General features: G+C 30.8%; 2 protein-coding genes across 2 annotated transcripts; both read left to right on the top strand.

Moving 5' to 3' along the window:
* Positions 1–8,241: 8,241 nt before the first annotated feature.
* LOC131646697 (PR5-like receptor kinase) lies at positions 8,242–9,735 on the top strand. The gene has a single exon (XM_058916672.1). It carries the CDS (start codon positions 8,242–8,244, stop codon positions 9,424–9,426), a length of 1,185 nt encoding a protein of 394 aa, XP_058772655.1. The 3' UTR covers positions 9,427–9,735.
* A 2,299-nt stretch (positions 9,736–12,034) lies between these two features.
* Positions 12,035–15,392, top strand: LOC131610157 (LEAF RUST 10 DISEASE-RESISTANCE LOCUS RECEPTOR-LIKE PROTEIN KINASE-like 2.1). Its single transcript, XM_058882035.1, has 4 exons — positions 12,035–12,742; positions 13,208–13,258; positions 13,491–14,190; positions 14,947–15,392. Exons 1-4 carry the CDS (start codon positions 12,238–12,240, stop codon positions 15,359–15,361), a joined length of 1,671 nt encoding a protein of 556 aa, XP_058738018.1. The 5' UTR covers positions 12,035–12,237; the 3' UTR covers positions 15,362–15,392.
* The last annotated feature ends 246 nt before the right edge of the window (positions 15,393–15,638 follow it).

Below are 15,638 nucleotides of genomic sequence, written 5' to 3'. Positions count from 1 at the left end.
AAAAAAAGGTTAGAAAACATGTAAATTACTCAATTTTAAGGTTATTTAGAAGGATCTTGAAATAAAATGGTCGGTATGCTTTGGTTGGATTTATAAATTTTAATATATTTTAAGGTTTTGAATATTATCACCTCCGTTTTTTATTATAAGTCGTTTTGAACTTTTTATATATATTAAAAAAAATAATAACTCCCGTATGAAAATGAATAATAACAAATAGAAGATAAATTTACATAATTAAAAAAAGAGAAAATAATAAATATTTAAAGATATAATAGAAAGAATATCATTAATTATTCATTGAAATTATAAAACGATTTATATTAAAATACAAATATTTTTTCGACTGATAATAAAAAACGGAGTGAGTAATAAAGATGGTCAACCTCAATTTTATTCAAGAAACGATAGTGCTCATTAAGAAATGAAGGAAAAGAAACTAATGAATAAGAAGAGCACTCATTGCTATAATTTTCAAAGATTTAGACATTTTGCAAACGAGTGTTAGGGATAATTTGTCCCACAAAATAAGGAAAATGTATACAAGGAGACACACATGGATTAGCGTGACAAAAACTCAAAATCAGGCCTTTTTCTTTTGATGGAAATAACAAAGACAATTTTTTTTATAGACCCCAACCTTTTTGGAAATTTGCGGCGAAATTTTAAAAATGCTTCTATATATAATTCGGAAATGCATCTTCGAAGTCACCTCTTTATGAAGAAAAAAAAGTGATTTCAGAGATGCAGTTTCGAAAACAACTAATTTTTTAGAAAAAAAAAAAGGTAATTTGGAATATGTACTTCCGGAAACTCTTTTTTTTCGAGAAAAGGGTGTCTTCGCAGATGCATATCCAAATGTTCTAATTTTTTATCTAAGAATGTTTTTGATATGTATATCCTAAAAAACTCAATAATTATTAAAAAATTAAAATCAAGGTGAATCATACAATTAATAGTATAATTAATTATATTAATTAAAATATATTATTAAATATATATCATTATAACCAAGATATAATAATAATAGTAGTCTAATAAACATTTAAATCAACACCTTATTTTTATATATAAAATTAATAATAATAATAATAATAATAATATTTATTTACTATTTATCTATTTTTTTAAGATAGATAAAAAAATTATTTCATAAACTAATTTTCAAAAACAATTTATAGTTAAAAAAAATTCATTTTATAAATAAAATTTTCAAAACAATTTTAGAGTTATAAATTATTTTACTAACTTATATAAATGAAAAATATTTTTATTATATTTCATAAGTAAATTTTGAATTATATAAAATTAAATATATAATTTATTCACTAAATAAAATTAAGACAAAATCTTCTTGTAATTTTTTAAATTAAATGAAAAATGATTTTTTATCATAATTAATTAATAAAATAATTTTTATATTTGTGATTTTTATTTATTATTTTGAAAAACTATGTAATTGTAAATTTATATTAAAATATGAATAAAGTAGTAAATAATTTTATTCTTACTTAATATCTCTTTTATTTTAAATTTTTGTTAAATAATTATTAATGTATTTATTTTTTATATAATCATAATTGTTGTGTATTAGTTATAATTTTAGTAATTATTAATATAAAATTTATCAAAAAACAATTAAATTTTTTATGAATTTTATTTTTTAATTTATAATTAGAATTAAAATAGAAATATCAACCATATAATTATCATTATTATTATTATTATTATTATTATTATTATTATTATTATTATTATTCATAACTTATAAATTATATCAATTTTATGATATCTTAATTAGTCAATATCCCAAATTTTTTAATTTTTTGGGATATTTTCAAATATGCATATCCGAAAAAACCTCTGACAATTTTTTGGAGGGTTTTTCGGAGATGTACCTCGGAATTAACTAAAATCTCAATTTTTTCGAAGATACATATCCGAATAGTACTTTGGGGTTTTCAGCAGAGTTTTCACACCCCATAAGATCTATAAAGAAATTGTCAACAAGTTAAATCAAAAGATAAGTTATTGAGAATGACTTGTCGTTTTTGATGATTCAACAAAGACAATTGTAACATTCCCTAATAACATAAAAATTCCATTAGAATGGGTTGCTGATGTTTTACTCAAGCAAGAAAATCAAGCATTCATCCATGATGTGTTGTATGTTTCCAACTTAAAGAGTATGTTCACCAAGTGACTCCAAATACAAAAGAGAGGTGAATTGTGATATTAAGATCTCAAAATCCAATTTATAACAAATGCTTTGATTTTAATTTGTTTATATCCAAATATAAAAATAAATAGAGAGGAAGCAACAAAAGAATAGAAAAGAGAATAGACAGAGAAATAAATATAAATATAAATAACATAACTAAAAGAAAGGGATAAAAAATCATACTAGAGAATTAACCTAATTTAGCCTATACTACTTGGCCTAAATCACTAAAAACAATCTTGAGCTTTTTCATAGGATCATCCAAAAAATCTCATAAAATAACTTGGGATTATTCATAGGGTCGGCTAAAAACCTTTCATAAACAACCAATAACTTGTACACAAGCTCACCTCAATAACCTTTAACAATTATCTTGAGCTTTTTCACAGGCTTAACTCAATAACATTAAACCAAAGTTTTTACAAGTTTACCTCACAACCTTTATATCTATTAAAAAAGTTATCACAAGAGAACTAAACCCTTGAATAAACAACTATAACACTACACTAAGTACAACAAAACTCTTAGATGAAAATTTTCACTCTCTTGAGACTTAGGCAATTCTAGTAAAAAAGAAATTTATAAAAGAATGAGAGATAGAAAGATAAGAGATAGTTTTTATTCATAAAGATGGTGTATTTTGAAATGAGAAGACGTCCCCTTTGTATAAGAAAAAAATCTGGAAGAGAAAGGCAACAATCCACACGGTTTTCAATATTCTAATAGATTAAAACCATGTAACAATCGATTAGCTTAGCTCAAAAAGGAAAGTTTTATTTTCGGCGTCACTCAATAGGTTAAAAGCCTTCTAAATTAATCATGTGTTTTCCTTCCTAATTGATCAAAAAAGCTTCATGATCATTTAAGCACATATCTAATTAGTTTTAAGAAGATTTGTAAGAAAGATGAGAGGTTTGAAATCATTTTTGTATATGTGTGCATGCATTGTATTAGACAGTATCTAAAGACTTACTCTTACTTCATTTACTCCCTCTGTTCCTTTTTAAGTATCACTTTTAGAATAATTTTTTGTTCCTTTTTAATTGTCACTTATAAAGTTCAAGGTAACATTAATTGAATTTTTGCCGAAATAACCCCTAGTCATTTATTGTAGAGAGGGAAAAAGTCAAATGCATGTGACAAATAATTAAAGGGTATTATAGGTAAAAAGATAATTGTTGTATAAAAAGTAACAATAATCATTAGATTTCTTGGTATATGTGAAAAGTTTAAAAGTGACAATTAAAAAGAAACGGATGGAGTATAATAAAATGATTAAAAAAGCAAGATAAAACGCTAAGTGTGAGATCACACGAACATTCACTTCTTCAAGTCCATACCATCAATATCACAACTTCAGGATAGGCTTACACGAGTGGTTAGGATGCATGGTTTCTCTCAATGCCAAACAGAGCACACAATGTTCTTAAAGCATTGAAAGGAAGGAAAGGTAACCATCTTCATTGTTTATGTAGACGACGTTATTATTACTGGTGTTGACTATACTGGAATTGAAGGGTTAAAATTGTTGCCAGCTAAGGAATTTGAAGTCAAAGACCTTGGTCAGTTACAGTATTTTCTTGGAATGGAAGTCGCACGATCAAAATTTGGAATTTATTTGTCTCAAAGAAAATATACTCTTGGCTTACTTCAAGAAATGAGGATGTTAGGATGTCGGCCATCAGACACTCCTATGGAATCTAATGTGAAAATAGGAGAGGAAAAAGAAAGTTCGCCAACTGATAAAGAGATGTATCAAAGACTGGTTGGGAGACTTATCTACTTAACCCATACACTTCAGATATTCGTTTTTCTGTCAGCATGGGTAGCCTCTACATGAATGATCCCAAAGAGACTCACATGAAAATAGTTAACCGTATTCTGCAGTATCTAAAAAAAGCACCTGGGAAGGGGCTGCATTTCAAAAAGGACACATGCAGGAAAATAGAAATATTCACAGATGCAAATTAGGTTGGCTCAGTAACTGATAGAAGATCAATCAGTGGGTATTGCTCATTTGTATGTGGCAACTTAGTGACATGGAGAAGCAAGAAACAATTTGTGGTTGTAAGAAGCAGTGCTCAAGCTGAATTTAGGTCAATGGCTCATGTGATTTGCAAAGAGATGTGGCTTCAAAGGATTCCCGTTGAACTACAAGTTCGTACTTAACATGAAGTAAGTCTATTGTGTGACAACAAAGCTGCCATAAGTATTGCTAAAAATCTTGTGCAACACGACTAGACAAAGGATGTAGAAATTGATAGACATTTCATCAAGGAGAAGATTGACAGTGGATTAATTTCTCTTCAGCACACACCCTTAAGTCATCAAACGAATGATATCTTGACCAAGACACTTCCTAGAGCCAACTATGAAAACTTAAGATTCAAGTTGGACATTATAGACATCTGTGACCCAACTTGAGGGGAGTGCTGGTTGTTGATATGTTATTTGCTGATCTGCAGCCATTAAGGCACTATTGTGCAACCATTAATAAGGAACATCAATAATTTATAGTTGTATTATATGAATACGTTTATACTTATTTACACACCCATATAGAATATTTCCCTTCTGGTAAATAAGAATTAATTTGAGTTAATTAGGATTTAATTAGTTTTTTTAATTAATTGTACTCCCTAGACTATTTATATCCTATTCTATTATGTACAAACTCAATAAAAAATAGATAATTGCTACATCTTCTAGTGCCTCTCTCTAATCCCTTTGCATGATCAATTCAACCATTCTTCATTCTGTATATTGTTGTCATGTGTGCCATAAGAATGTGATAGATGTTTCTCTTTAGTCTCAACTGCCTCCAACTTTTCACTTTTAGTTGGGTGAAAATTTTGATCCATATTGTCGTGTTAGGCCTCATCAGAAGTTAATTCTATACGGATAAGAAATACATAAAAACTAATAAAAGAGAGAGCCTATTGTACTTTTTGTAAACTACTATAAAACAACAAAATGAAATCAAATAAGCTACTTAATCATGAAAATAAAAAGATAAATTTAAATATTAAGTCTTGTAATAACTCACAACAAAATGAAATCAAATAAGCTACTTAATCATGAAAATAAAAAGATAAATTTAAATATTAAGTCTTGTAATATCTCACAAAATGTGAGTTATCACTCACCAACAAAGTAGCCCACAAATTGTTGTTGTAGTAATGGTTCGCACTTTGAAGAATACAACTCAAACTCAAAAATTTATCTTCCACACATGCAGTCTGTTTCAAATCATTTAGTTTTTCAAAGGGGCTTTACAAGCGTCCCACTCCAATCTCACAGTCAAAGCCTCTTTAAATTAGTCCAAGTTACACGGTAGAATCCTTCCAAAAATTGAACCAATGAATTGTGAGCCCTTCCATACTCAATTCGGCTAATTGAATGCCAATGCCCTCATAAATACACTGCACTTGAAAATATGTTTCCGCACCCGTAATCCATGACACTACTGGATCAACACTGTTAATTGACAGTAATTCTACTTTCTTCGTAGACAAACAAAATTCATCCAGAGATAATGATTTCCTCGAGAATTGACTCTTTCAGAACTCAGATGCTCTCTTCGACATGCACTAGACGTGACTCAACCTCTTTAAACCTCTCTCCCATTTTCGATGACATGAATAATGGTAGGTGGGACCAATTGACAGAATAGAGAACAAAAACACAAAGAGAATCTAATTTACTACTGCACCCTTTATATATAGTACTCCCTACGTCCCACAATGAGTGACTCAGCCCACCATTTCTCACAGATTAAGAAAAGTGGTTAAAAATAAGAGAGAATAATATTTTTACTATAGTACTCTTATTAGACCATTTACAATGGTTTCAACACTCAACACCCACTTTTTCAACTCCCAACACTCCACATCATTTTCTCTCTCTTCCACCTAATAACTCAACACTCATTCAACTTTTACCTTCTCCAATGGTTTTTCACTCAACACCCTACCCCACCACTTTTTATTTTCATATTCTTATTTAAATTTTATTTTTATAATTACATAAAATTACAATTATCGATTAAAATTAAATTAAAATAATAAATACTTAACAATTTATTTTTTAATTTTTTGTAATAAAAACAAAATTTATTTAAATAATTGGATACGATACAAATCATATTAAATTAAATTAAAATACAACACACAAGTAACGTAAACACTAATAAAAAGATAGTAATAAGATTAAGATAGTGAAAATTTTGGTTTTTTTTTCTGTGTCCAAATCAAATGAACCAAGTCTCTATTTATAGAGAAAAAAATCATGAATTTTGGTAAAAAAAAATAAAATAAAAAAAATAATTTGCAACGAAATAATTGAGTTCAAAGTATTAAATGGATAAAAATCTGGCCAGCCAATCAGAAGCTGCCACATGCCCCCCTGCGTCAGCCTCAATTGTGTTGAGTTTTCTCAACACCTCTCTCTTCCACCTCACACTCAACACTACTCTAAACACTAGGGCTGGCAATGAACCAAACTAACTCGAAAATAGTTCGAAACTCGATTCGAAAAATAAATCGTTGAACTAGGTTCATGAACCAAATGAGCTGAGTATGAGCTAAAAACTAAGTTCGTTAACTAAATGAGCTGAACTTGAACTATACATGGTTCGACTCGTTAGGTTCATGAGTCAACTCGATTGTATATTTGCTCTAAATCTTAGTATCATATTTTATCTTAATCTAACGGTTTTAATTGATAATTTATATTCTCTAGTGAGCAAAATATTTCTACAAATAGTTATACAAATAAAATTAACATCGTATAAATTCTAATCTTATAACTTTTATTTTATTTCTATATTTTTTAATTAAAAAATATTAATTTAAAATGTCAAATATATATATATATATATATATATATATATATATATATATATATATATAAAAATATATAAATAGACTTTAAAAAATTACTTTTAAGTTCGTGAAATAAGCGAGTCGAACCTAACAAGATAAACCTAACAAGTTGAATCGAGATTTTCGTGAACTTCTAACAAGTCGAGTTTGACCTGAAAAAAAAGTTCGAGATAAACTCGAACTCGAACTCAAACTCGGCCAATTCTTAGCGAGTCGAGTTTGAGCTGAAAAAAAAGTTCGTCATGAACTCTAGCTCGAACTCGAACTCGGCCAATTCTTAACGAGTCGAACTGAGCTGAGGCGAGTTCGACTCAACTCGACTCATTTCCAGCCCTACTAAACACCCATTGGAAGAGATTTTGCATGTTGAGTTCAACTAAACACACCCATTGCACATGGTCTTATGTATTGGGAATGATGAAACTTTTAATAATTAGATGGTAGAATTGGAAAAAGTTTATTAGAAATTGTAATGGGTCATTTATTTTGGGACATCATTTTATTCCAACTGGGTCACTCATTGTGGGATGGAGCAAGTATAAGACAAAGACAATAACAATCCAGAGCATATGCTCCTCAAAGAGGCCAGGACATCTCCCTGCTCTCTCTGCCAACCAAGTGGTTATTTAAAATCTCTGCCAACAAAATATGACATAACTCCCTAATACAAAATGCATACTTTAAACAAAACAAACTGCATAACTGGAACAACATAACTGCATACTTAAAATAAAAACATAATTTTCTAAAAAAAACTTCTTTCTATATCGGTTTTTTCCCTCCACTCTTTTGTTTTTCTTTCTCTCTTAAAAGGCCTCTCATGTCCCACTTCCACTCCTCTTCTTTTGGCATATGGAATTTTAAAGGTGGAGATTCACATTACTCCCTCTCTCCACTGTAAAACTGGAGACAATCCACTCCCGTTCTAATAATACCAACTAGTAACTTGCAGGTCTGATGAATCATTAATCGAGGATTATGATCTGTTTTTGTTTTGAAACGTTGTGTCTTAACTTATTTATTATACAACTATTGTCTTATTACATTCACAGAAATAAAAAGAGTGGTGTAATGAAAATAGGTGGGAAATGCTCATTTTCCATAAATACTCAATAAACTAGTGTATAACAACATTTTATGCACTTGATTATTAATTACTTGATAAATTATGCAGTTGCATCTTCTACTGGAGTACTTGGAGTTCTAGCTTTGTTGGCTTGGTTCTTGAGAAGGCGTTTTATCAGCAACAAAAACTCACCATACCAAATAATTGAGTTGTTTCTGAAAAACCATGGTCATCTAGCAGCTAAAAGATACACTTACACACAAATAATAAAAGCAACCAATTCATTCAAAAACAAACTAGGTCAAGGAGGATACGGCAGTGTATACAAAGGAAAATTACAAGATGGAAGTCTCGTGGCAGTAAAGATATTAAGTGAATCCAATGGTAACGGTGAAGAATTCATCAATGAGGTTGCTAGTATTAGTGTCACTTCTCATGTTAATATCGTTAGTTTATTGGGATTCTGTTTAGAAGGTTCGAAAAGAGCTTTGATATATGACTACATGCCTAACGGATCACTAGAAAAGTTCATAAATGAAGACAAAGATCCACTAAAGCTAAGTTTTCCATTGAGTTGCAATACTATCTACAATATTGCAATAGGCGTTGCTCGAGGATTAGAGTATTTGCACAAGGGTTGCAATACTAAAATCTTGCACTTTGATATAAAACCTCATAATATATTACTAGATGGTGATTTTTGTCCTAAAATTTCAGATTTTGGACTTGCAAAAGTATGTCCAAGAAAAGAAAGTATCATATCTTTATTAGGTGCCAGAGGTACTGCAGGATACATTGCTCCCGAAGTGTTTTCTAGGAATTTCGGCTCCGTTTCTCACAAGGCTGATGTATATAGCTATGGAATGATGGTTTTAGAAATGGTTGGGGGAAAACAAAATAACAATATTGTTGATGTTGAAAGTTCGAGTGAAATTTATTTTCCACATTGGATTTACAAGCGCCTTGAACAAAATCAAGTACCTGGACTGCGGAGCTTTAATAATGAATTTGATAAAAAGATTGTTCAAAAGATGGTTATAGTAAGTTTATGGTGCATCCAAACTGATCCATCCCATAGGCCTGCAATGAGTAAAGTGGTAGAAATGATGGAAGGTAGCTTGGAATCTTTGCAAATAGCACCAAAACCTTTTTTGTCTTCACCTCCCAGGTTAGACCTACAAAATCTTCAGATTATAATACTTTCACATCTCAAGATTCGTATCCTTCAGGTATATTCTACTAATGATTTCTGTTAGCACAATTATTATCATTCCTATTTACAAACTAAATAAACAGCTAGTTTTCCATTGCAGGCACACTCCATACCAATGATTGCAAACCTCTCTAGTCATTCCACCTTGGCAGAGCTAGTGAGAAACCAATATTCTAAGAAGATAACGAAACAATATTGTTGTCAAATGCAAGGCTTGGGGAGGAAAAGTATAGTACATGTTGAAATTTAATTAGGATTCTGATATTGTCATAATTATTGTATTGATTAGACAACTCCTTGTGACCAAGCAAACAATACAATATATTCCTCTCACACATTTGCTAAAATATAAAAGATGCATGAAATCAATTTTCTTATTTTTAAACTAGTATTTTGTGAACTTTAATTTTTGAAATTGTTACTTGCATTGAAGAGTCAAGGAATAGTGTAATTTTGCTTCTAATAAATCAGCAGAGAAGTTAATCTCTGCTCTCTAAGTCGCTTTTTGAATTGAGGATTGTTTGGAGTTTGCTGCTTGAAAATATTGACAGTTGATGTATATGAAGCAATCAAGAGAGGTTTTCTTATTTGAGGAGGTTCTTGAGGAACCACTACAAGTTGATCAAGATCACAATAGGTGTGTGTTAGGGGCTATATTATATATATATATATATATATATATATATATATATATATATATATATATATATATATATATATATATATATATATATATATATATATATATATATATATATATATATATATATATATATATATATATATATATATATATATATATATATATATATATATATATATATATATATATATATATATATATATATATATATATATATATAAAATAGATGTGTGTTGGAGTGAACTTTGAGTTTGAGAGTGAGGAATGGGAATGTATTGAGGGGTTTGGTGATGTATGTGCTAAATTTCGAGTTGGTTGTTTGGGTTCAAGAAGCACAATATCAAAAGGGTTATTTTCAGATGAAATATTGCAGGGTTTAACTTCAAAAAATGAAAAAATTTCTAGTTTCGAAATCATACAGAGCATATCTTTCTGTCCCAATTTTGAGACCGAGAAACATGCATGTTATAAATTTCGGGTTCAGTTTATTTATATGTTCTTCTAAGGTTGATGCAACGGAAAAGTGAGACAGAGACTTTAAGGTGTTTGAGTGTAGGTGAAATTTTATGCAATAGCTCAAATGGTGATTTATTTGATAATGAGGGTGATGATAATTGATTTATTAGATATGAATGACATGTGCCATATCATAAGACCTTGGATAAATTAGAATTTATCTAAAACTCATTCAAAATGTGGATATTCTTTCTCTCTGGTCTAGAATTTTGTTATGGAGTTTAAAATGCATGAAATTTGATGAATGATGTCATTTTGTGTATAAAATTCTTTGTAAACACTATAGGAAAAGATTAAACACACAATCTGAATTTGAATATAATATTTAACATTAGTAATTAATTGTAAGTATATATTTAACTCTTGCTAGAACTTGAACTCTAGACTTCCAACTCCTTTAACCTTGGATCAGCTAGTTCTCAAGGCAGTTCAGCTAGCCCTTCCAATGTGTTTACAAAAATGTACTCTTTGTAAAGCATGAATTAATGTTTGCCCTTATTGTAAATAATTTACTTTCCTAGATTTGAAAGATGGTCATAATGAATTGTCGTTATAAAAAATTGTTGCCATTCAAGGTGAATTTGTGTTTTTTTATTTATTGTTTTTTAAGGGAAATCCAGCATGTTTTCACAGGGCCTCCATCTTCAATTCATTGCTGATAACTGCTCCAATCAAACTAGATTTCGGGTTGATTACATTGACAATAAGGTATCTTCTGTTCTACAGCACCAATTAATTTATTGGTACCGGTACTCTTGGGTGTGCGCTTATTTGCAGGTTATTATTAGTGAAGTATTTCCTGGTTCACCATGTCCCACAAAGGTTTCCCTATCAATTTTGGCCAAGTCTTTTGGAGGCATCGTTCAAGTCAACAAAGCAGCTAGATCACACATGCAGTGTATGGTGAAGAACGAATGCAAACTTTTCTTAAATTTAAAAGTTGTTTAGCTCATAAATTTACTAGTGCGTGATTCATGACGACTTGAGTTTACCAAGTTCTATTCTCATTGTTTTCTTAGCTTATGCTACTTGGTAATGGGTACCAAGGAGAATGTTCCATTTCATTTAGTTGTGGATACTTGATACGGATGCCAAAGAAGTTCCCAGATGGAACAAAAATTAAATTTGGAAACATTTGAATGTTGAAGGAGTCAATCCCAGAATGTGCAGTTTCGTCAATAGAGGATATAGAGCAGTGGGTCCAGATTCATTGTTAGATTAATTAACACATGACCAGCACCACACCTTTGTTACTTTGAATTGTACCTCACATGTTTATGGACTAAAGATGTTAATCTAAACAACCTCTCTTTTTCATCAAGTCTTCCTCCTTCATTTTCCAAGTCAACCGACGTATCAGATAAGTTTTCCTTTTAGACAACTTGATTCATGCATAACACTAATACATTTCTACTTCTGAAGATAATATATGTAACAACTCCCACTACTTGTACTTAACCTTTAATACATCAATAAGTTAGGATGGGTCTAGTCCATTTGTTTTGCTTCCTCTTGTTTTGTCACCTCGTGCTGATTTTATCAGAAGGGTATGGAAGTGGGTACCAGGATAACTGTCCACACTCATTCAGCTGTGGAAATCGTGGGATTTTTAGTTACCCTTTCACCAAGGCAGAGAAACCAGACTGCGGCCTCATAATCATACATAGCTGTGAGGCCAATTATTATTCACCCAAAATGATCCAACTGGAGGAGAATGCAAGAATCACAGAGCTAACTGGCTCCGTTGACCAGAATACCATTACACTTTCTGATCAAGATTTTTATACGCGTTTGCAAAGTAACGTTTGTGACACTTTGAATCGCAGTTACCCTCTTCCTCCCCCTTCTCCTTTGGTTTCTTTTTATATAAACAGTAATGTAACTCTCTTCCGATGCAATCGCAGCCACAATATCAACCCCCCTGCACAATATTTTAAATACCCATGTCCTTCCTATGATATCTATTATAATAGGAATCTATATCCAAATGATACTAAAGAAAATGCGCATAGCCTTTTCTCATCCTGCTTGGTTCTTCAATTTCCATCTAAAGACTTGACTGATACCAAAAACATTTTATCATTTGTATCTGGTCAGTTGAGTGTTAAAATAGAATTATCTGCTGATTGTGAAGAGTGCAGCAACAACAGTGGAGGCCAATGTAGACTTAATGCAAACAATAAGTTCTACTGTCATAATGGTACGCTTCAGATAAATTTCTCTCATTCAGTTTAAATACACGTTATTGACACATATCAGAATAATATGCATATTGTCACTACAACTAAAGCGGTACCAAATTTACAGCAACGGACAATTTTATTGTGCCAATTGTATACTAGTTAACCCACACCATAGAAACACAAGCACACATAAGTTTGTGAAACATTGTTTATTTTTCTGTAAATTTTTCCTGATCAATTCCTTATATCATATCAAAATCAGAGTCAGTTAGGAGAAGAGTAGTGAGACTACATTGGTGTGTCCAAACCAAATACTGTCTTGTGATCTTTAATATTTTAATTTAACATTTACTACAATTCCTAGCTGAGTTCCATTGGCTTATTGTTTAGCATTGTCTCGGAAACACTAAATTCACAAACCACATTTCTCTCTTCACAAATTTATCTTCATATGTCAAATCTGAATTGTTTTTCTAATGCAGTAACGGATACAAAGAAAAAGGGACTGATCTGGAGAGTCAAACTGGGTATAGGTAATTTACAATTATCATAATTTTCAGCACACAACTTCAAACTCATCGACCTTGAATGTGAAAGTTCACTAGTATGTTAAAATGTTTCTGAAGTAAAATTAAAGACAAAAGTTAGACCGAGGAACATGTTATTTATGTAGAAGTCATTACTTTCATGTAACCATAAAAAAAGTAATTGCTTTCTTATGCTATTTTTTTGTTGTTTTATTGTAAATAATTTACAATTCTCCAGGAGCCATGGGGGTGGTTATTGGAATTGCAGTGCTGATTTTATTGGCTTATGCGATTAGGAAAAATATCTTTCCTCGGGCACTTCCTTTGTTTAGGAAGGAGAGTTCAACCCATCAAAATATTAAGGAATTCTTGAAAGAACAAGGACCTCTTCTTGCTGCGAGGTACAATTATTTAGATGTCAAGAAAATAACTAACTCTTTTAAAAGTAAATTAGGCCAGGGAGGATACGGAAGTGTATATAAAGGGAAGTTACATGATGACCGTATGGTTGCAGTGAAGGTTTTAAGTGAATCCAAAGGTGATGGTGAAGATTTCATTAATGAAGTTGCGAGTATAAGTAGAACTTCGCATGTTAATGTTGTTAGACTTTTGGGGTTTTGTTTGGATGGTTCTAAAAAGGCACTGATATATGAGTTCATGCCTAATGGATCTCTTGAGAAGTTCATATATGAAGAGAAAAACCCAGTGCGTGTTGGTCTCCAATTGAATTGCAAAACATTGTATGATATTGCACTTGGTGTTGCTCGTGGATTAGAGTATTTGCATAGAGGCTGTAACACTAGAATCTTGCATTTTGACATAAAGCCTCATAATATATTACTAGATGAGGATTTTTGTCCAAAAATTTCTGATTTTGGACTTGCTAAAATATGTCCAAGAAAAGAAAGCATTGTATCCATATTTGGCGCAAGGGGAACACCCGGATCAATGAAGCACGGACACGATACGAGTATCGTATACGATACGTATCCGATACGGCGATACGTTACTAATTGAATAATACAAGATACGATACGTTTAAGATACGCATATAAAGATTAAAATAAAATATTTAGTTAAATTATAGTCTAACAAAACCACTCTCATAATAGAACTTTCAATACATAACTATATTACTAAAAAATATTAAATCTAAGATATTGGTATAGTATCAATGTTGGAAAATGTTAGTCATATAAATAGTCACTAATAATAGTCACTAATGATCAATATTATTGGCATTGAAAACTTAGCATAGTTATTATTAATAGTTATTGCCTATTACTTTTATCTTAACGTGCAACTATTGCCTAATATGCCTAATAAGAAGTCCCAACTAATGATGAATAATGATGAATTTAATTAAATAAGATATTAAAAATTGATTTAAAAAATTATTGGAATATAAATATTAGGAAAGAATTAAGTAGGGAAATAAATAATGACTATTAAAAAATAAAAAAATAAACGAAGAGTCATTAAAAAAATAAAATCTGCAAAAAAAATTGAAGATCACGTATCGGGACGTATCGGAAGCGTATCGCAGCCGTATCGGATTTTTTTTAATTTTTTTATTTTTTTAAAAAATTCCGATACTCCTTCGATACGTATCGGCAGCGTATCGGAGCGTATCGGCGTATCGGAGCGTATCGGATACGATACGACAGGGATTTTGAAGTATCGGTGCTTCATAGACCCGGATATATTGCTCCTGAGTTGTTTTCTCGAAGTTTTGGTAATGTGTCACATAAATCAGATGTCTACAGTTATGGAATGATGGTTTTAGAGATGGTTGGACGAAGAAAGAACATTAAGATTGAAGTTGATTGTTCTAGTGAGTTATACTTTCCACATTGGATTTACAAGCGTCTTGAATTGAATCTGGACCTTGGACTTAAGTGCATTAAAAATGAAATTGATGAAGAAATGGTAAGGAAAATGACAGTGGTGAGTTTATGGTGCATACAAACCAGTCCTTCGAATCGACCATCAATGCATAAAGTGGTGGAAATGTTGGAAGGGAACCTTCAAGTGTTGGAAATGCCACCCAAACCCTTTCTATCCTCTCCTTCAACATCTCCAACCCATTTATCATCTGAAATATTGTAATTTGTGTAGTTGTTTAAGATCGAATGTAGAGAGAGAGTCGTGATAATTAATTTGACATATAAATAAAATGTTCTGCATCTAATATAGTTATAATATTGTATAATTTCTTTTGGTTTTTTATGAGTACGCTGTTAACACATATCCTTATTGTTGTATTTATCACAACAGTGTTGTTCCTTTTGTATTGAAGGCAAAATATATTGTCCGGCTTTATAGATTTTCTGTGTTTTGTGAGATTGTCTACCATAAGAAATGAATGGTTCTCATCTGATTAAAT

This window comes from Vicia villosa, linkage group LG1 (genome assembly GCF_029867415.1).
Source record: "Vicia villosa cultivar HV-30 ecotype Madison, WI linkage group LG1, Vvil1.0, whole genome shotgun sequence".
Taxonomy (NCBI): domain Eukaryota; kingdom Viridiplantae; phylum Streptophyta; class Magnoliopsida; order Fabales; family Fabaceae; genus Vicia; species Vicia villosa.
Note: the sequence above shows the minus strand (reverse complement) of the source record. Positions and strands in the feature narration are given on the sequence as shown.

Coding starts and splice junctions, on each gene's coding strand:
- LOC131646697 (XM_058916672.1), top strand. CDS start 8,242: ATGCACTTGATTATTAATTACTTGATAAATTATGCAGTTGCATCTTCT.
- LOC131610157 (XM_058882035.1), top strand. CDS start 12,238: ATGATCCAACTGGAGGAGAATGCAAGAATCACAGAGCTAACTGGCTCC. Junction 12,743..13,207: donor TAAGTTCTACTGTCATAATG/GTACGCTTCAGA, acceptor TTTCTAATGCAG/TAACGGATACAAAGAAAAAG. Junction 13,259..13,490: donor GAGAGTCAAACTGGGTATAG/GTAATTTACAAT, acceptor ACAATTCTCCAG/GAGCCATGGGGGTGGTTATT.